The 21888-nt window shown below is 49.8% G+C and overlaps 1 protein-coding gene across 1 annotated transcript; it reads left to right on the top strand.

The window, feature by feature from the left end:
* Positions 1 to 6991: 6991 nt before the first annotated feature.
* On the top strand, positions 6992 to 17653 carry LOC122097200 (SEC14-like protein 3). The gene is made up of 12 exons (XM_042667714.1): positions 6992 to 7064; positions 8663 to 8738; positions 8996 to 9039; positions 9377 to 9436; positions 9806 to 9994; positions 11882 to 11977; positions 12787 to 12847; positions 14681 to 14764; positions 15325 to 15431; positions 15953 to 16092; positions 16175 to 16344; positions 17504 to 17653. The coding sequence occupies exons 1-12, from the start codon at positions 7011 to 7013 to the stop codon at positions 17623 to 17625; spliced, it is 1203 nt and encodes a 400-aa protein (XP_042523648.1). The 5' UTR covers positions 6992 to 7010; the 3' UTR covers positions 17626 to 17653.
* Positions 17654 to 21888: the final 4235 nt, after the last annotated feature.

Consider the following 21888-nt stretch of genomic DNA (forward strand, 5'->3'; position numbering starts at 1 on the left):
GTGACCACAGACAGCCACCTACCCTGCATCTCCATCTCAGCCTGCTCCAGGGTATATCTGGCACAGTGGCCAAGCAGGAACGGGGGATGAATGATATCTAGGCCACCCTGAAGATGGGGTGGCAGTGCACAAACCTCAGGCTCTCCTGCAGTCTGAGAAGAGCAGGGGACCCTGTTCATTCCATCTAGGAAGTCACCGGGGTTGGACGCCCCCCCTCCCCCCCCCAGGCAGCAGGGAGGACAAAGGGGTGGGAAACATCCAGGTTCCAGCTGAATATCAAGGCCCAGCCAATCACGTTCTAGCATCAAGGCCCAGCCAATCGTGTTCTCCCACCTTTGATAACCTTTGGATACCAGGAGGGAAGCCACGCCCACCCTCAGAGATGATTGGGTAAAGGCTGAGTCTTCCATCCAATGATCTTGCCGTTGGGGAAGGTGCTGTCCTGGGTGCTTCTTGGAGAATCACCCGTATTTCCTCTCTCTTTGTGTCTCACTAATGGGACAGTGGAAAGCCAGCTGCCAACATCTTTTCCCCAGGTCACCCCAGAGCTGTTGGCCAGGGCTTCTGCACGTGGCCTCTTGAAGGCTGGTTGTCCCACAGCTCTGGGTGCAGAACCATGCCAGCGGCAGGTTGGACTGCACTTAACTGAGCAGATGGTGCCTGGGTGTGAGTTGACGCTGATGTGGATGCAATGAAGCCATCACCTGGGGCCTTCATCTCCTGCTCAGAGGTCATGTGTCTCACCTGGCCCCTCCCAGAAGCCAGTTCAGCACAGGCTTCCGGCCAGGGGCTTCATGAGCAGGAAATCTGACTCCTCCCCTTCACTGCCTGGTTCCCCCCAATCTCACATTAACAGGAACTTCCAAATACATACATACACACACACACACACACACTCACACACACATATGGTTGGTCGTGGGGCCTGAACTCTGGGCCTGGGCGCTGTCCCTCAGCTCTTCAGCTCAAGGCTAGTGCTCTACCACTGAGCCACAGCGCCACTTCCGGCTTTTTCTGCTTCTGTGGTGCTGAGGAATAGAACCCAGGGCCTCATGCATGCAAGGCAAGCGCTCTACCTCTGAGCCACCTTCCCAGTCCCCCACATATATATATATATATATTTTAAGGGAAGAACATGATGTCGCTTGAAAGCAGACGTCTTTTGGAGAACTGTGTGGAAACTTTGGGATCTCCAAGTCCCTTCATGGTTAGTCTGCACAGGAATTCCACTGTCTTAACAAAACCAGACTCAGGTGACCCTCAGGGCTGGCTGTGGTAGGGGTGTGGAAGGAGATTGGCAAGAAAAAAACAAATCTGGCTGTGCTGGCTCTGATGGCTTGGGGCTGTCTGTCAGGCAGGAGTCGGGGGACATCCCCTAGTCCAGGGGACTGCCCCTGAATCTGAGATGGGGCAGGTATTTCCATCACTTGAGGAACCCAGGTTACCCAGGGCAGCTTTTGGACAATCCTCAGCAGTCTTGGGGGTGTGGCTAGTGGTACTTGGGAGGATCCTGTGCCAGATTTACTAAGCCCATCTCTTGTCATGACCCGGAATCAAAATATTTCAGTGGCCGGGCACCTGTAATCTAGCTACTCAGGAGGCTGAATTCTAAGGATTGCAGTTCAAAGCCAGCTCAGCCAGGAAAGCCTGTGAGACTCTTATATCCAATTAACCACCAGAAAACCAGAAGTGGCTCTGTGGTTCAAAGTGGTAGAGCACTAGCCTTGAGCAAAAAGAGCTCAGGAACAGCACCCAGACCCTGAGTTCAAGCCCCACAACCAAAATAAAAAGTTTCAGTGTAGGCTTTACATGTTATTGCCTAAAAACTAGAGGTTACTGGACTTGAAATTGACCTTGACCTTCTGACCACCCACAGCCAATTTCCTCCATCAACATAGCCTGATAGCAAACCACTCTACCCCATGCACAAGGCTTTCCTGAGGCCCCATCACAGGACTTTCCTGCCACCAAGTAGCCAAGTGCCAACCAGCTCTGAATTCTAGAGCTGCCATAGCATACTGCATATTTAAGCAATGATCACCGAGGTGGCTATTCTGTGGAAGTGACCACAGAATCTTCTCTCTCGCAAGGTGAGCAGGGACACATTGAGAACCCAGCAGGGCATGCCATGGGTCCTCAACCATCCTGTCCAAATGAACACTGTCAATGTCTTACAAAAATGAACACCGCCCCCCCAAAAAAAGCTTAGGTGACTCAGGAGGCTGAGATCTAGAAGACAGTGATTCAAAGTTGGCCCAAGCAGAAAAGTTTGAGAGAGTCTAACTGCAAAATAACCAGCCAAAAGCTAGGTTGGAGGCATGGCTCAGATGGTAGAGTGCCAGCCAAGCAAGCAAGCAAGCCATCCAAGCAAGCATGAGACCCTGAGTTCAAACCCCAGTGCCAGCAAAACAAACAAAACAGAAGATACCCAGAAAGGGGGTCCTGCTGACTTACCCAAAGTTTGTTTCTTTATCTACCCATCTAAGTCTTCATTGTTCATTTGAGTTTCTAACTCGTACCAGCACTGCAGGCCTGGAATACCAGAGCTACTGAGCTGACCCAAGACTGCTCCTAGGGATAGAGGCAGAAATTATTCTGATGACCCATTAATTAGCCAGTGGTGATGTTACATGTGTTGCTTGTGTGGCCAGGAACTGAATTCTGGGGGAACATCCAATGAGGAAACCCAATTTGGACAGGGAGAGTAAAGTGAGTTTTGCCTAAGAAAACTCCACTGAAGGATATGGGGGGGGAGGGGTCCAGGTTGGGACCATCCAGGCTGAGGAATAGGGAGTGGGTAACTGCAGGGTATTTGGTCCTGAGGAAAGGCCAGGTTATCAATTGACTCCTTACTGTTTGCTATTCATGATTGTATGTATGCATGACTGTACGTGTATTAAAAGATTATTAATGAAATTGTGCTGTGGTGTAATGATAAAATGGCTTCTATCGATTTGTCAAGGGGGAAATCAACAAAACTTTGTCAGGAGGCCATCCAAACCATTCGTCAGAAACGTTGGAAATCCTGGCTACTGAGAAGGCTGAGAGCTGAGGATCGCTCTTCAAAGCCAGCCTGGTCAGGAAAGTCTGTGAAACATTTATCTCCAATTAACCATCAAAAATAAGTCAAAAGTAGCCGGGCACCGGTGGTGGCTCACACCTGTAATCCTAGCTACTCAGAAGGCTGAAATCTGAGAATCACAGTTCAAAGCCAGCCTGGTCAGGAAAGTCCATGAGACTCCTACCTGCAATAAATTACTCAGAAGAAGCTGGAAGTGGTGCTGAGGCTCAAGTGGTAGAGCACTAGCCTTGAGCAAAAGAAGCTCAGGGACAGCGCCCAGGCCCCAGAGTTCAAGTACCAGAACTGGCCAAAAAAAAAAAAAAAGCCAAAAGTGGAGTTGTGATTCAAGTGGTAGAGCAACAAACCTTGAACAAAAAGAGCTAAAGTACAGCGCTCAGGCTCTGATTCAAGCCTCAGTACCAGCAATCAAACAAAGAAAGAGAGAGATTGGAAATGGAAATCTGGGTGAACAGGAATGTGCCGGACGTTGGGGCCCCGGGGTGACCCTTTAGCATGGCTTCGTAATGTCCTAGAAGGAGGGCAGACCCAGCAAGCAGTTCTGTCTCCTACGATGGTTTGTTTTTGTGGCGATTGTCACCATGGTCCCCTGGGAGCTTGTCAAAAGAGTTGGTAAACACCACTTGAGGACCTTACTTGGAGAGGGTGTAGCTATGGGGCTTGTGCCAGGGCAGGCTCCTTCCCTAGGATCTTTGTTTCCAGGGAGGGAAAATTAATCTTGTGGGGCCCCAAGACACCCCATAGTTCATGGGTTGGGCACTGCAGGCCTGAAATATTAACCACTCAGAAGGCTGAGATCTGAGGATTGTGTTCCAACTCAGCCTGGGAAGGAAAGTCTGTGAGACTCTTATCGCCAATGAGCCACCAAAACACCAGAAGTGGAGCTGTAGTTCAAGTGGTAGAGTGTCCAAGCCCTGAGTTCAAGCCTCAGGTTTCTGGTTACTGCCCACCCCCTTCATGGAAATGTAAGGCTAACGGAGGGCGTGGGATTATTTTGAAGTATTCTAAAATATCTGAGAAGTGGTTAGTATTGCATGTCTAATATATATCTGTTTAGTAATAAAAAATAAAACACACACATTAAAAGCTGGGCTTGGTGGCACACCACACACCTGAAAATCCCAGCACTCTGGAGACTGAAGTAGGAGGATCTCAAGTTCAAGGTCAGCCTGAGATATATAGGAAGACTGTCATAGAGAAGAAAGGAAGGAAGGAAGGAAGGAAGGAAGGAAGGAAGGAAGGAAGGAAGGAAGGAAGGAAGGAAGGAAGGAAGGCAGGCAGGCAGGCAGGCAGGCAGGCAGAGAGGCAGACCAGATCATGTCAGTTTCTCTCTAACGCTAACCGTATTTCATTCCTGACCATGTTCAGCAGGATGGGCCAGGTCGGGAACGTGGCCATGGTAACAGGAAGTCCGGTGCCTGGCCCTGTTGAGAGCCCTGACACATGCCCACAGGGAGGTCCTCAGCCTATTTGTGGCCCTGCTCAGGATAAGTGCTTAGGAAGAGTCCCTGACAGGGCCCTCCTCCCTCCTTCCTGCCCTCTGACACCTCCAGAGGCAGTGGATACCTCACATTAGCAGGATTAGGAAGAGAAAGAGCCTGGTGGGAATCAGGCCGGATTAGGAGGTAATGATGGGGTAGAACCCAATCCCTGCGGGCTGGCAGCAGGGCAGGAAGTAGGTGTGGAGGCAGCCAGGGCCTGGCAGGACCCAGGGGCTGGAATGTAAAGTGGGGTGCGGCAAGGGGTGTGGAGCGTTACCTAACTGATCCCTAGCGATAGCGCAGGTGATCCAGGCAGAGGGGAATGGCCAGAGGTGGCTCCTCTTTCTCTTCCTAGAACCAATTCTCCCCTCCCAAATCAAGGAAAGTACCAGGGCAGCATGGGGTACCATCCTCTATCAGTTTGCCTAAAGAGGTCTTGAGATAGCCCAGCATAGAGTCTTGAGATAGCTCTGAGATGGATTATGTAGGAGGCTTTCTTGGGGTAGTGACCTGGGAGAGTCTTGGATAGAATGGCTTGGGCTAGCCTGTCAGGGCTGAGGCTAGCCCAGGAGTGATTTCAGCCATGAGGATTTAGGGCACCCATGGTATCAAAGGGGAGGTAATAGTTAAGAGAATATTACCTTTGATGCGCTCAGCCTGCGACAGGTATGGAGGGCAGATCGGGAGCTGACAGAATCCTGGACAAATGAGTTTGACCTTGGGTAGTTTCATGAGGAAGGGGGGGCGGGGGCAGGGCTGGCTCTCTCAATGTAGAAAGAATTCAGGACAAAAGTCAAAGGACATAGGAACCTTCTAGATTTCCTTTACCACCTTTCTAGATGACTTACCAGCTTCTTCTCCCCTCCCATAGATGCCCCTCACCATCCTATAAGCATGCCAAATAGTCCTAAACTAGAGGCTAACACGTGGATTGGGATGAGAACCTTCATTCCCTTGGCTTCTGTGATAAGAAGAAAAGACTATGAGTGCGCAGCTGTTTCCCATGATGAGGTCTACCAGGCCAGCTGCTTGGGGTGAGATTTGAAAGGCATCAGAAAAAGTAGTGTCAGCCTCATGGGCTAGACAAGTATAGCTGTGTATGGTGACTCCCACCTGTAATTCCAGCTATTTGAGAAACAGAGAGGAGGATTTCAGCTTGAGAACCAAACTAGAGGAAAAAAGCTGGTGAGAGCCTATCTTAAAGAAAAGTATGGGGCTGGGAAGGTGGCTCAGTGGTAGAGCGCTTGCCTTGCATGCTTGAGGCCCTAGGTTCGATTCCACAGCACCACATAAGCAGGAAAAAAAGCCGGAAGTGGCGCTGTGGCTCAAGTGGTAGAGTGCTAGCCTTGAGCTGAAGAGCTGAGGGACAGTGCCCAGGCCCAGAGTTCAGGCCCCACAACTGGACCCCCTCCCCCCCAAAAAGAAAAGTATGGTAGTACATGACAGTCATTCTAGTTACACCAGAGGCAGACATAGGAGGATCACGGTCCAAAGCTAACCCTGGGCAAAAGTTTGAGATCCTATCTGGAAAACAAACTAAAGCTACAGGGGCTGTGGGCATGGCTCAAGGAGCAGAGTGCTTGTCTAGCAAGTGCAGGGTTCTGAGTTCAAATTCCAGTAGCATCCCCCCCATACCCCAAAAAAGACAAGCATTACTAAGGATGTTTTGAGTTCCATTTTATGCTGCCACCTCCTCCTCCTCTTCTCCTTTCTCTTCCTCCTCCTCCTCCTCCTCCTCTTTCCTCCCCTTTCCCCTTGCCTTCCCCTCCTCCTCCTCCTCCACCTTCTTCTTCTTCTTCTCCTCCTCTTCCTCCTGCTTCTTCTTCAGATTAAACTCAGGCCTTGCACACAAGGGCTCTACCACTGAGCACCCCCAGCCCCCAGTCTTGACTCTTCCCACTCCTAACACTGTGAAGGAATTGATCGCTAGACTAGCTGAGCCTCTGGTTTCTGCATTGTTGGAGCTAGTGGAAGAAGAATCTTTGGAGAGCCTTAGGTGTGTGGAGACTTTTCAGTAAGATGGGGAAACTGAGGCTGGGGGAGAAAGGCTCCCCACTAGGTGTGGGACTCGTCCCCTTAAAGCTCCCCCTTGCCTCGGGCCGGGGTCTTTGGAGGTCTGGAGCAGGTAGGGGGCTGGGCAGGCACCCACCCTGGGCTCCCAGAACACAGAGGCAGCCTCTTTTCTTCTCAGACACCTCGGCCTGGTGGGGACTGTGGACACACCCTCCTCTTCCCCTACTCTCTCGCCTGCCAGACTTGTCCCCAAGCCAAGCACGGGACCTCACTTAATTCCCATTATGTAATGTGCAATCCAAACAGTTGGGCCAGAAGGCGGTGCCTGGAGCCACTCCCAGGAGTGGGGGCAAAAGGCCCCCGCTGGGTCCAGGCTGAGAAACGAGGCTGGGCTTCCGTCCACAGCGGCCATCGCTCCTCCAGCTCAAACCAGAACCATGAGCGGCCGAGTTGGAGATCTGAGTCCCAAGCAGGCAGAGGCCCTGGCCAAGGTGAGAGTCCCCCAGTGAAAAAAGGCTCAGGGCGGGGTGGGACTGGGTGGCCAGAACCTTGCCTTACTCTGTTGCTCTGGACATCCTTAACATTATCTCTCTGCTGTCGGGTGCAGTGGCTCCCATCTTTAATCCTTGGTACTCAGAAGGCTGAGGTTGCAGGATGGTGGTTAGAAGCTTGTCTGGGCAGGAAAGTCTGTGGGAAAAAATGCTACAAGTAGAATTGTGGCTCAAGTAGTAGAGTGCTGGCAAGAAGAAGAAGAAGGAGAAGGAGAAGCAGAAGAAGGAGAAGGAGAAGGGAGAAGAAGAAGAAGAGGAGGAGGAGGAGGAGGAAGAAGAAGAGGAGGAGCTCAGAGATAGCACCAAGACCCCAAGTTCAAGTCCCAACCCTCCCTCCAAAAAAAAAAAAAATCTCTTTGCTGTCACCTCCCCAAATGTCAAGTCCTACAGTGAAATCAGCTCTGTCCAGGACAGGAGTAGCAGGGAGAAACGTTCCACTTCCAGCAGTAGTGTGGGTGAGGCCTGCCCACGACCAGGCCTGCCTTGTCACTGGGAGCGCCAGGCAGACAGCTCTACTGGCCGCAGTGCTCCTCCCTTCCCCATCCCAGCCCCGTCAGTGGAATCCCAAGGATGCTGCCAGCTTGCTTTCACTGCCCCTTGCTCCCTGGAACCCTGAAAAAGTGAGCAATCTGTGAGAGCCTGCAAGCACTGTTTTTGTATAAGATGGAGGGAAGAAAGGCAGAGGTCTTGGTTGGTGAAGGCATGGAAGAAACTTAGAATATCTCCACATTGCAATCCACTTACCCACTAAACATTTATCCGTTCATCCATCCTCCATCCATCTTTCCAGCCACCCATCCACCCATCCATCCACCCACCCACCCACCCACCCATCCATCCATCCATCCCTCCCTCCATCCATCCATCCATCCATCTACCCATCCACCCACCCACCCACCCATCCATCCACCCAGCCACCCATCCATCCATCCATCCATCCACCCATCCATCCATCCCCATCCATCCTTCCATCCACCCATCCATCTATCCTCTCCACTCTGTCCTATGCACCTTCCCATCTCGCCTTCCACCCATTCACCTACATTTATATCCATCCATCCATCCATCCATCCACTCATCCATCCATCTGCCATCATCCATCCATCTGTCCATTTATCCACCCATCTATCCATCCATCTATATATTCATCCATCTGTCATCCCTCCATCTGCCCATCCATCTGTCCTGTCCATCCATCCATTTGTCTCTCCATTCAGCCACCTATTATTTGTCTGTCATCCATCCATCTGTCTGCTGTCTATCCATTCATCCATCTTTCCATCCATCTATCTATGCATCTATCCATGGACATCTTTTCTTTCTGGCCATTCATCTACTCATTCATCCTTCCATTCTGCTTTCTGTCCATGTACTCCATCCACCCTCCTTTTTCTCCCTCCATCTCTCCCTCCCTTCCTCCCTCCCTATCCAAAGACCCATCAACATGGAAGGGAAGGAGGAGAGAAGCAGCCCCTGAGTTTGGAAGCCAGGACTATGGGTGGTGAAAGGACCCTCTTAACCAACATCTTTCTTCTCAGTTCCGAGAAAATGTCCAGGATGTGTTGCCTGCCCTGCCCAACCCTGACGATTACTTCCTTCTCCGCTGGCTCCGAGGTGAGGGCAGAGGTGGTGGCAGTCAGAATGAGCGGGGAGGGCAGTGGGCAGGAGTAGGTCCCTGCAGCTCCAGCAGGACCTGTGGCTCTCAGGATCTGTCCACACTCTTGCTTCCCCTGCTTGGGTCTAGGAGCCGGGGAAGGGGTGGGGGTCCCTGCCCAGGCTGCCCGGGTGTCTGCATAGTTTCCACTGTTTAGAAGTAGGTGAGCAAGATGGTCCTCCCCCATCTCATACACATCTCCTCCACTATCCCATAGCTCGGAGTTTTGACCTGCAGAAGTCGGAAGCCATGCTCCGCAAGGTAAGACCACCCACCCCAATGTGGTAGGAGAGGATGGCTGGGTCTGGCCCCTGCTTTTCCCCTCTTACACTTCTGGGAGCCCAGTAGGACTTGTGACTTTTTTTTTTTTTAACTTGGGGCCTGGGCGCTGTCCCTGAGCTTCTTCACTCAAGGCGAGCGCTCTACCACTTTGAGCCACAGCTCCACTTCTGGTTTTCTGGTGGTTCATTGGAGATAAGAGTCTCACAGACTTTCCTGCTCAGGCTGGCTTTGAACTACCATCCTCAAATCTCAGGCTCCTGAGTAGTTAGGATTACAGGCGTGAGCCACCGGTTCTCTGGCTTCTTTTTCTTTTTAGTACATGGAGTTCCGTAAGGCCATGGACATTGACCACATCCTTGATTGGCAGCCCCCAGAGGTGAGCCCCCCCCCCAAAAAAAAAAACCACATACTCTGGGATTGACATTGTGTTTTGTCCACATTATCTTAGGGACTTTCCCCCCCAAGTCCTGAGAAAGAGGGATTCTGTAAATCATTTCATAAAAGAAGAGGTGGACTACCACGCGGCGGGGTGGGGGGTGGAGGAATGCAATGCTTGGTGCTCTGGGACACACAGCAGAGAAACAGCAATGTCTATATTGGAACCAGATCTGTTGACATTCAGACTCCACGTTCTCCAGCACTGCATTCAACTGCCCTCTATGGTGGAGGGCTTGGGCCTTCTCCAGATTAAGCCAGGTGCGGGGGTCTCGGGAGAAGGGTGACCTATGTATTTTTCCTCACCCAGGTGATCCAGAAGTACATGCCTGGGGGCCTGTGTGGCTACGACCGTGATGGCTGCCCTGTGTGGTACGACATCATTGGGCCACTAGACCCCAAGGGCTTGCTCTTCTCAGTCACCAAGCAGGACCTGCTCAAGACCAAGATGAGAGATTGTGAGCGTATCCTGCATGAGTGCGACCTGCAGACAGAGCGGGTGAGGCTCCGAAGAGGTGGCCGGGAAGCTGGGCACAAAGTGGGCCCAAGGACACACCCGTGTGCCCTGTACCACAGCCAAAGGGGCTCTCGGACCAAATGCCAGCTCTTCTATTTAGTGGCCTTGGCAAGTTGTTTCTCCCCATCTGAGCCTCCTCACTTCAAAGCAAAAATACTTTGCAAAGAATTGATGAGAGGTGCAGGTAGATGCCTCAACTTTTAAGTCGGGATTGCATTTAATTCTCCTGATTTATTGAAGGTCATAGCTTGGCCTGGCCTACCTTTAACATGCTCAGAACATGGTAGAAGAATATTGTATGCACCTAGCTGGTGGCTCGTGCCTGTAATCCTAGCTACTCAGGAAATCTGAGGATTGAGGTTCAAGGCCAGCCCTGAAAGGGAAGTCAGTAAGACTTATCTCCAATTAGCTACCAAAACGGTTGGAAATGGAGCTGTGGCTCAAGTGGTAAAGGGCTAGCTTAGGGACAGTGCCCAGGTCCTGAGTTCAAGCCCCAGTGTTGTTGCGCGCCTGCACGGGCACGCACACGCACACACACACACACACACACACACACACACACACACAGAGTGTCATTTCTATTTATTGATAGGTATTGCTTCTGATCTATCACAATGTTAAAACATCATTAATTTGAATCATTTTAAGCGAGGGACCATCTGTATATGGCTTGGTGCAAAGATTGAATACACAACAATATTATGTGTTCCCCCAATGAATTCTCAGCATAGTAACTCCTGCCATTGCTTTGAGTCTTTGCTCTTGCTGTCCCTCCTGCCTGGATAACCTGAGCACCACCTTCAACCACTACACAAGACATACCTCCCAGAGCTCCCCTCAGCCCTCCCTTCTTTATGGTGAATATCCCAAACCTAACCTCATCCACCTCCAAGGTGCCCATGGGATTGAAGGCTCCTCTGTGCCAGAGCAGCTTTGGTCATCTCTCATCTCCTCAACCAGACTAGAAACTCTGAGGACCAGCATTATGGGTTATTCGCTATGGGTTATTAAGCACATTATTCATTATCCTCTTAGTGTCTGGCATAAAATATATGCTTACTGAACAACTATTTGACAGATGGAGGGATGAATAAATGTCAATACAAACAGAATGGATTAATGATGGAATTGACAAATGGGTGGGTGAGTGAGGAGTGGGAAGATGGATGGGTGGATGGACAGATGAGTGATGGATAGAAGGATTAATGTACAGGTGGGTGAATGGAAGGCCGGATAAGTACGTGAATGAATGAATGAATGGTGTGTGGATGGTAGATGGGTAGGTGGATGATAGGTAGGTAGGTGGATGGGTAGATGATGGATAGAGAGAAAATTAATATATGGTTGGGTGAATGGAAGGATGGATGAGTGGGTACTGGATGGATAGATGGATGGATAAGTAAATGATAGCTGGATTGAAAAAAGTAATGTACAAATAGGTGAATGGTAGGTAGATGGTGGATGAATGGGTGAATGATAGGTGGATGGGTGGAGAAAAGAATTAATGTATGTGTGGGTGAATGGAAGGATGGGTGGGTGGGTGATGGATGGATAAATAGATGATTTATGACAAAAATCAATGTGCAAGTAGGTGAATGGTGGATAGATGGATTGATAATAGGTAGGTAGGTAGGTAGGTAGGTAGGTAGGTAGATAGATAGATAATTAGTGTAATGGTGGGTGAATCGAAGGATGGCAGGGTGGATGATAAATGGATGAACGAGTCAGGAAATGCACTCACCCTTTCCCTCTTGATGTTCTGAGGACAGAAAGGAGGCTGGAAGAAGCCATGATGAGTTATACACTTGAGTCCTCATCTCCTAGGACCGTACCCTGAACCAGTAACTTGCTCCTTGCTCATTCTCATAGCTAGGGAGGAAGATCGAAACCATCGTGATGATATTTGACTGCGAGGGCTTGGGACTGAAGCACTTCTGGAAACCTCTGGTGGAAGTGTACCAGGAGGTGAGGAGAAGGCTCATGGGTACACACACACACACACACACACACACACACACACACACACACACACACACGCTTGAACAACTACTGTGTCCTAGATGTTCACCTCAAACCCAAAATGAATGAAAGATAGATGCCTTGCTACACCCACCACAGGCCTCTAACATGTCCCCCAAAGATACCAAAGAACAACACTACACAGAGATCCTAGGGACCAGTTTCCACCAGGCCTGTCCCAGCCCTGTCACTCCAAACCCTAAGACTCCATCAAGTCAGCTCCCCTCCCCATGGTTCAGTAATGAGGAGAGAACGGGAAAAGTAATACCCGGATGTTGCCATGAGTTTTTATGCCAAATATATACACAGTGCTTGGCAAACAGTGAACTTCTAAAAAAATGGTAGTCACGCCTATAATCCTAAGATACTCAAGGAAGCTGAGATCGCAGAATCGTGGTTTGAAGCCAGCCCAGGCAGGAAAATCTGGGAGACTCTTATCTCTTATTAACCATCAGAAAGCCAGAAGTGTAACTGTGGCTCAAGTGGTAGAGCACTAACCTTAATTGAAAAAGCTAAGAGATAGCACCCAGGACCAAGTTCAAGCCCCAGTATAGACATGCACACATTTTTAAAAAATGGTAGCCATCACCATTATTATACTAATGTTCCTGTAACATTTACTCTAAAATGATGAGGTGATAGATCTTTTAGAGGCCAGCAGAGGTAATGGCAAAATGGAAAGACCTTCCACTTAGGAGATAAGGGGCTGGAGAAAAGGAGATAGAAACTCTGATGTCTCTTCTTTCCTTCCACAGTTCTTTGCCCTCCTTGAAGAGAATTACCCAGAGACCCTGAAGTTCATGCTCATCGTGAAAGGTGTGTGAGGAGTAACTTCCTTCCCCTTGGCCCCATTTCCTCATCTGCACTGTCGGAGCAGTAATAGTGCCTCCATCCCTGGGCTGATTGCTTGCTTATCTGCCACTCACTTGACATCTAGCATAGAGGAAGTGCTCAGAAAAATGACAATATCTAGGGTTGGTCTTGATGTAAGAAGAGGCAACTCTAACCCTAGCTTTGCATGAGTCTCTCAGGATGCCTCTCACACCAGAAGCCCAACCTTCATCATCATCTGTGTGTGTGTGTGTGTGTGTGTGTGTGTGTGTGTGTGTGTGTGTGTGTGTGTTCCTCCTACTTTTCTTTTTTCCTTCCTTCCTTCCTTCCTTCCTTCCTTCCTTCCTTCCTTCCTTCCTTCCTTCCTTCCTTCCTTTCTTTCTCTCTCTCTTTCTCTCTCTCTCTCTTTCTCTCTTCCTTCCTTCCTTCCTTCCTTCCTTCCTTCCTTCCTTTCTTCCTTCCTTTCTTTCTTTTCTTTCTTTCTTTCTTTCTTTCTTTCTTTCTTTCTTTCTTTCTTTCTTTCTTTCTTTCCTTCCTTCTTTCTTTCTTTCCTTCTTTCTTTCTTTCCTTCTTTCCTTCTTTCTTTCTTTCTTTCTTTCTTTCTTTCTTTCTTTCTTTCTTTCTTTCTTTCTTTCTTTCTTTCTTTCTTTCTTTCTTTCTTTCTTTCTTTCTTTCTTTCGGGGTGGTCAGTCTTAAGGCCTGGGCACTACCCCTGAACCTCTTTGTACTCAAGAGTAGCACTCTAGGGGCTGGGAAGGTGGCTCAGTGGTAGAGTGCTTGCCTTGTATGCCTGAGGCCCTGGGTTCAATTCCCAGCACCACATAAGCAAAAAGAAAAAAACCGGAAGTGGCGCTGTGGCTCAAGTGGTAGAGTGCTAGCCTTGAGCTGAAGAGCTGAGGGACAGCGCCCAGGCCCAGAGTTCAGGCCCCATGACCGGACCCCAAAAAAAAAAAAAAAGAGTAGCACTCTATCACTTGAGCCACAGCACCACTTCTGGCTTTTTCTGAGTAGTTTATTGGAGATAAGAGTCTCATGGACTTTCCTGTTTAGGTTGGCTTTGAAATTTGATCCTCAGATCCTGGCCTTCTGGGTAGTTAAGATTTCAGACGTGAGAGCTACTAGCACCCGGCTATCCTACTTTTCTAACCAAAGGCAGACTCTATTTTACAGGCCTGGCCTAAAAGTTGACTATTCATTAGATAGCTGGATGGTTGTTATTTGAGAAGGTGGGCCAATTGAAGGACCGCTGTACATTGGATGGTTGACTGGCTAGTGGTGATTGGTCAGAAAGCTGGATGGCCAGTTGGGTGTGTGACCAGTTTTTATCATGGTTGATTGATGGAGTGGCTGGTTGGAACTTCAGTTGATTGGTTGTTTGGATGGTTCACTTGGTACATGGATTTTTTGGCTAGCTAGTGTGAGAAGATTTGGTTAGTCAGAGACAGCAGATGGCTGGGTAGCTGGCTGTGAGGTTTGTATTTGGTTGATTTGTTCAATGGTGGTTTAGCAGGATTGGAATAATAATGGAGGATTAGGTGTATTGGCACACTGTTGGTAGGTTTGGCAGTTTATTTGTTAACTAAATGACTTGCTTATTGGGAGGTGGGGTATTTTGGGCTCATTTGCTGTGGGAGTGGGTAGCTTATGGATTGGAAGATTGGGTTGGCAGTTTGTTGGCCAGGTGGTTTCCCAAGAGCAGGACCCTGGAACTGGCTATGATTCAACATGACTCTTCTGTATTATTGATGGTGGCCATTATGGAAAGAGTGGCTCAATAGACTCCTTTTTGCCTCGTTATCCTTCTTTATGTCTCTCCAGCCACCAAACTGTTTCCTGTGGGTTACAACCTCATGAAGCCCTTCCTGAGTGAAGATACGCGCAGGAAAATCGTAGTGCTGGGAAGTGAGTAGCTCCCGTGCTGTTCTCTGTATCAGTTTTGAATGAGGTTGAGTCATCATTCCACTCAGAATGGAGCACATGCTGGGAGCATCGGTGGTTTTCACCTGTAATCCTAGCTACCCCAGAAGCTGAGATCTTGAGGATGGCAGTTCAAAGCCAGCCCAAGCAGAGAGTCTATGGGATTCTTATCTCCAATTAACCACCAAAAAACCCCACAGAAAACCTGGAAGTGGAGCTGTGGCTCAAGCAGTAGAGCACCAGCCTTGAGTAGAAAAAGCTAAGGGATAGCATTCACCCTGAGTTCGAACCACAGTACCAGCACAAAACAAGAAAGAAAGAGAAAAAGAATATTGAAATCCATCCACCAAGGGGAAATGTTTCCATAGCAACACCATGATGAGAACGACACTTTGTACAGAGAAGGCCTGTGAGGCTGGGAACTTGGCCCTGGCGACCTAGCTCCCACAGAGCTGGGAAAGCAAGTTTAGGGCGACCCCATGGGTGCGGGAGGCTAGTTAGTACCTTCCATGTTAGAGACCACCCTCCCAATCTCTCTGCTCCAGAATGCTGGAAAGAAGGCTTGCTGAAGCTCATCAGTCCTGAGGAGTTGCCTGCCCATTTTGGGGGAACTCTGACTGACCCGGATGGAAACCCCAAGTGTTTAACCAAGGTACAAAGAGCCCTACAATGGGGGAGGATTGGAGAGTGCAAATGGTGTCTTTCCTACTCACTCCTTCCTTCCACTCTCATAGATAGATCCCCATGTGCAGAGGTGAGGCATTAAGCTGGCTGGTGCAGGCCCTGCTCTGATGGTGGTGGTAGGCAGCTCTGAGCCACTGTGCAGGGAGATAAGAAATGGGGGACTTGGCTGGGTGTGGCACTGTGGCTTAAGTGGTAGAGCGCTTGCCTTGAGCTGAAGAGCTCAGGGACAGTGTTCAAGCCTCAGGACCAACACAAAAGAAAAGAAGGGAGGGAGGGAGGAAGGGAGGGAAGAAGAAAGAGAGAAAGGGAGGAGGAAGGGAGGGAGGGAAGTAAGTAAATACACAAATAAATAAATAGGGGATTTTGTCCCAAAGGGATGGGCTGGGAATCTAAGGCCTGGAGGGTCAGGGAAGGCTTTGGGGCAAGAGTGAGGGGCTGCAATCTTCCTGGAGATGGGAGGCAGCTCCCACCCCTATCTCACACCCACAGATCAACTATGGTGGGGAGATCCCCAAGTCCATGTACGTGCGGGACCAGGTGAAGACGCAATATGAGCACTCGGTGCAGATCAGCCGGGGCTCCTCGCACCAGGTGGAATATGAGATCCTGTTTCCAGGCTGCGTCCTTAGGTGGGCAGGGCCGCCTCCTACCCCCTGCCTGGCCCTTGCCCAACACACTGGGCTGGGCAGCAGCCTGATGGTGCCCTCGTAGGTGGCAGTTCGCCTCCGATGGGGCAGACATCGGCTTCGGGGTTTTCCTGAAGACCAAGATGGGCGAGCGGCAGAAGGCTGCAGAGATGACAGAGGTGCTGGCCAGCCAGCGCTACAATGCCCACATGGTGCCTGAGGATGGGAGCCTCACCTGTGCTGAGGCTGGTGTCTGTAAGTCTGTCTGGGCTGGGTGTACTCCAGGAGTCATGGTTTAGAGAAAGAAATAAGCATCACACATGTGCGCATGTGCGCGCACACACACAACTCACGTTGGTGCCAGACATTTATTCACACTCAGGTCACTTTCACTAACAACTACTCTGCACAATGAACCAGAGATACATGGACCTTGAAAGGGGATGAGAAGCTGAGGCCATAGGTCACAAGCAAGGAGCAACAGAGCAGGAAACTGGAACCCCGAAAAATGAGTCTATTTAAGCAGAACCCCAAAACTAAGTGTGAGGCTGGAGTCTTATCACCATCTCCATATAGATGCATAATGCTGGGGAAAATTCTGACCTATCTCAGGAGGGATACTTGTGTGTGTGTGTGTGTGTGTGTGTAGCTCACACTTGTAATCCCAGATACTTGGGAGGTGAAGCTTGGGAAGGTTTTGGATCAATATCACACCATGCAAAAACTCAGCTAGCTAGATCTCATCTCAACAGGTAAATCAGGTGGGGGAGAATAATGCCTGTCATCCCAGCTCTGTGGGAGACAGAGCTAGGAGAGTTGTGGTCCAAGGTCAGCAATGAGCAAAATTGCAAACCCTATCCCCCCTCCAAAATAAACAAACACAAACAAAAACAACTAAAGTAAAAAAGAGATGGGAGTGTGGCTCAAGTGGCAGAACACCTCACAAACAAGCATGAAGCCTTGTGTTCCAAATGAACCTTGGTTTATACTCCATCTGCGACTCTTATTCTTTGGGATGGTGCTGAGAGGCCAGAGGTGGTTAGCAGCCCCAGCGCTCATTTGGTCCAAAGGATCTGAGACACCTCTAGGTCCCCATCTGTCCTCCTTGAACTGAGAGAGCCCAGGTGTGGAGACAATGGGATTAAGTCCTATTGTTCTTTGGTCAGTTGATGCCATGGAAGTTCCTGCTGGGCCAGGGCAGGAGGACCTCAGGGTTTGTTTACGAGCTCAGCTGGGGGTAACCATTCCCTTGGGGAAGGACAAGGGTGTGGTGGGAACCTGAACCAGCTTGGCAAACAAAGGCTGTGGGAACCCAAGCCCGAGAACCGCCCCCAGCCTGGGGCGGGGGCGGGGGGGGGGGGCAGTGCAGAGTGTGAAGCCAGCCAGCCACCCCATCTCTCCATCTGCCTCCCAGATGTCCTGCGCTTTGACAACACCTACAGCTTCGTCCATGCCAAGAAGGTCAGCTTCACAGTTGAGGTGCTGCTTCCGGATGAGGGCATGCAGAAGTACGATGAGGAACTCACCCCTATCTAGGTGGCACCCCTACATCTCAGAGACCCCCCCCCCTTACATACCTGTTCTCTGGTATACCCTACCGTGTTCATCATTAGTTTTGCCTATGCTCATGCTACTCCTGGGGAGATTCATGTGGGGTGGTCAGATCGGAAGGGTACTGGAGTTGGGGAAGAGGAAGCAGAAAGAACAAAGACCAGTGGTGGTGGTCACTAAAGGCACAGAAGTGGAAAATGGGTGTCCTTGCTTTAGTCCTAGCCTATATCCTAAAGCATGCGTGTGTGCTTCATTAATTCCTTGTCAACAAGCTGCGAGCAACCTGTGTTGGAGAGTTCCTTTTAGTCACAAAATAAAAGTGAACCAACTGCAGAGAGAAAGAAAGAAAGAAAAACCCCACAGAAAACACAAAACAACTTACTTCTACTTTTATTGTCTACCTGATGTCTACTACGATGTCTAGAGTTGGAAGGAAAATGAGAGAGGAGCCCGCAATCGGGGCCTATTTCAGCACCTTGGACAGAGCAGAAGCGGGCAGGTGGGGTGAGATTGTCCCGGAGACCGGATGGAAGGCAGGATTTGGAAAGACATTAGGAGATGCCTTATTTAACCTGGGGCGGCCTGTTTCTCCCCTCCATCTCTCCCATGCTCACCTCCTCCCTTTAGCTCAAGTCTCCTGTCTTAAGCAATTAAAGGGATATTCCTTCCTGGCAGTTGATGTCACATCTGACTCCAGCTTATAGCTTGACATAATAAAAAAAACCCACAAAAGATCATCACCATTACACGTATGATTTTGTGAGTGTTCTCCGTGTGGCAGTCCTGGTGCTGAGGGTACCCAGTGGAGTGATTTGTCATGTGTCTCACCTGCTGTATGAATAGGGAAACTGAGGCATGGGGAGGTGAAACCACTCATTCAACATTATATAGCTCTTAAGTAGCTGACCCCAGACCCAAGTTGCTTATGTGTCTCATGCCTTCTAGAGATATTGCTCGGAAATGTTCCAGAATACCACCTGTCAAGGCCCTACTGTGGCAAAGAAGAGGGCCAGGAATAATGTATGTGTTCTCTATCCTCCAGTAGAAGCATCTACCCTGCATCCCAGTCTCTGTTTGTAGGTAGAGGAGGGAAGAGAGAGCCACCACGGTTACACAGTTGGGCTAAAGAGACTCACTGCAGGGCTGGGTGGGGCTTGTGCATCTCCACACGGCACCATATCCCTGGCTCAGGTGGTATCTGGGTGGCAAAACACGTGACCTTCATAATCCTGGATGACAAAAGGAGAGCTCAGGACTCCAGGGTTTCCTTCTCAACATTCTGCTCCAGTTGGGGATACAGAGACGTTGGCTCAAGTTCAGGTCCTATCATGACTCTTGCCAAGAAGAGCCAGATGACACCAGAGAAAGGAGATGAGCGGGAACCAGGGGACTTGGCAGGTACCTGGAGGGGGATGGGCTGAGGCCTGAGCCCCCTGCGTCCGAGCTGATCTGTGGGGGGACCGTGATTCCTGACTTGAACGCAGCTGGGAGCATGCACTCATGGGCACAGGGATGGATTTCCACCTCCCCTGATGGAAAACTGAGTGCTCTCCAGCATACCAGCTATGAGGGAGGATCTGGGGCTGAGGCCAGTCCTGTGGAAAAGCACAAGACCCTATCTGAGAAACAAAGTAAAGCAAAAATACAAAATGGGGTAAGTGGTCATGTCTTTATAGAAAAAAATGATTCATCATCTGAAATTCAACTCAGCCTTTCTGTCTTCTTCTTTGCCCAAAGTAGAGACTCTCGGGGTATGCAATGTACCTTTCCTAAGCTGACACTCCCCCTCAAAAAAAAAGGAGTGCTTAGGAGGGGAAGGCAGTCTGACTGGAAGGAAGTCCCCAGACCTCCAGCAGGGCTCCAGGTACCCTTGATCTCCTCCACTCTGCTTCTCTGCACACAGTGTGGCATAACGGGTATATAATCGACAAAACATGGTTTTAAAAAAATCAAACCTTGATAACTTTGCAGCTGGCTGGACGCTGGTGGCTCCCACTTGTCATCCTAGCTACTCAGGAGGCTGATTGTGGTTCAAAGCCAACCTGGGTAGAAAAGTCCATGAAACTCTTATCTCCAATGAGCTGCCAAGAAAGCCAGAAGTAGAGGTGTGGCTCAAGTGGTAGAGTACCCACCATGAGAAACAGAAGGAAAAAAAAACACACTTTAAGCCCCAGGACTGGCACACACACACTCTCTCTCTCTCTCCTTCCCTCCCGCCCCCCCTTTGGCCACACATCAGCCTACACCCAGGATGGGGAAAGTGGCTGGTTCTCTGCCAAGCACTTGTTCTGGCTCAGGTGGGGAGGTCAGGCAAGAGAGGAGATCCAAAGACATCAAACCCATTTCCTATCACTGTAGTTATCTTTTCTACCTCTATCCTTTTCTTTTTCTTTTCTTTTCTTTTGTCGGTCGTGGGGCCTGAACTCTGGGCCTGAGCACTGTGCCTCAGCTCTTCAGTTCAAGGCTAGCACTCTACCACTTGAGCCACAGCGCTTTTTCTGCTTATGTGGTGCTGAGGAACCAAACCCAGGGCCTTGTGCATGCAAGGCAAGCATTCTGCCACTGAGCCACCTTCCCAGCCCCCTACCTTTGTATTTCTGGAACCAATTATATTTGTATCGTGGAAGCAATCTGTAGACCTGACTGCCTCAGTTATGTCCAAGTTCAAGGCAGACAACTCCACTAATAGCCAGGCTGGGGAGAAGCCACGCCTGGGCTTACTGTCAGCAGACCCGGCAGGCTGTTCACCCCAGATCAGACAAACACCATCCCCTCATGAATGTGGACGGCACATTCATGAACACAGCCACAATTCCACTTACTCACCTCATTGATTTGTGACATCCATTTCACAGATGGCTTAGTGAAGTCTTAGACAGGTGGTCCAGCTTCCGTTCACTGGCACCAGCTGTAATCCTAGCTACTGTGAGAGGGTGAGGTGAAATCAGGAGGATCTTAGTCTTAGCCATCAAATGGATGCATTCCCAGAGGGGTTGGAAACCAAGGCTAGAAGCAAGATGGTGCACCCTTTCCTGTAGATAGGCGCTGGCATGTAGCCTGCACCCTGCCCTCTTCTCGGTAATGCTTAGGTGTCCACAATGCTCTGTCTCCCTCCACACACACACACCAGCCCACGACTTACCAGCCAGTACCTAGAGAGCCACCCACCAGCCAAGGGGGTTACCTCCGTTTCACCAGCCAGACTGGAAGGCAAGCTTCAGATATGTTCCCCCAGGGGAGGGCATGGGGGTGGGAGAGTGCAATGGGTGCCCTTCAAATAGCCTTGAACAGCACCCAGTATCAGTATCACCATAGCCACCTTAGGGGCCTTTTGCAAACCTCGTGACAGCACCCCATTAACAGATGTGCTGTCACCTTGCTGTCACACAGTGACCTGCAGAACTCACACTCCCAGCTCCCACACAAGGGCTTTCTCCCCCCCCCCCCCAGAGATCTTTAGAAGTTGATAATATCTGAGCAAGACTCAGAGGGCATCAAAAGGTATTCAAGTGAAAGTTAAGGGATGGAAGTACTGGATCCATACCTTTTAATCTTAGCAACTTGGGAGGAAGAGAGAGGATTCAGGTTGGAGGCTAGCCCAGGCAAAAAGGATGATTCTATCTCAAGAAGGAGAAGAAAGACAAGGAGGAAAAGGAAAAGAAGGACAAAGAGGAGGAGGAGTGCAGTAGCTCATACCTATAATCCAAGCTACTCAGGAGATGAAGCTAAGGAGGATCACAGTTTGAGGCCACCCTGGGAAAAAGATCTCAAGACCCTCTTCTTAACTATTAAAGAAAATAAAAGCTGGGCATGGTGGTGCAAGTATGAGCTATAAAGTATAAAAAGAAGAATCAGCTAGGTGCTGGTGACTCATGCCTGCAACTAGATTCAGGAAGCTGAGATCTGAGGATTGCAGTTCAAAGCCAACCCAGGCAGGAAAGCACTGGAGACTCTCATCTCCAATGAACCACCAGAAAACCGGAAGTGGTGTTGTGGCTCAAAGTGGGAGAGTATTAGCTTTGAGTGAAAGAGCTCAGATTGATGCCTTGGAATCAAGACAGCAATTGTAAGAAGCTAGCCACCACGGGAGGCACAAATGGCCCCATTCCTCTCCTCTGACGGGGAGGCTGCCCATCAGGCCTCTGTTCAGGACCCATCACTTAATTGCCCTGCTGTGTAAGCCTGGCCTGGTGAACTGTTCTCTCTGAGCTTCTTTCACACCTCAGTCCCCAGTGGCTGAGCTTGGGT

Source organism: Dipodomys spectabilis, unplaced genomic scaffold, assembly GCF_019054845.1.
Source record: "Dipodomys spectabilis isolate Male_0828 unplaced genomic scaffold, ASM1905484v1 ptg000416l, whole genome shotgun sequence".
Classification (NCBI taxonomy): Eukaryota; Metazoa; Chordata; class Mammalia; order Rodentia; family Heteromyidae; genus Dipodomys; species Dipodomys spectabilis.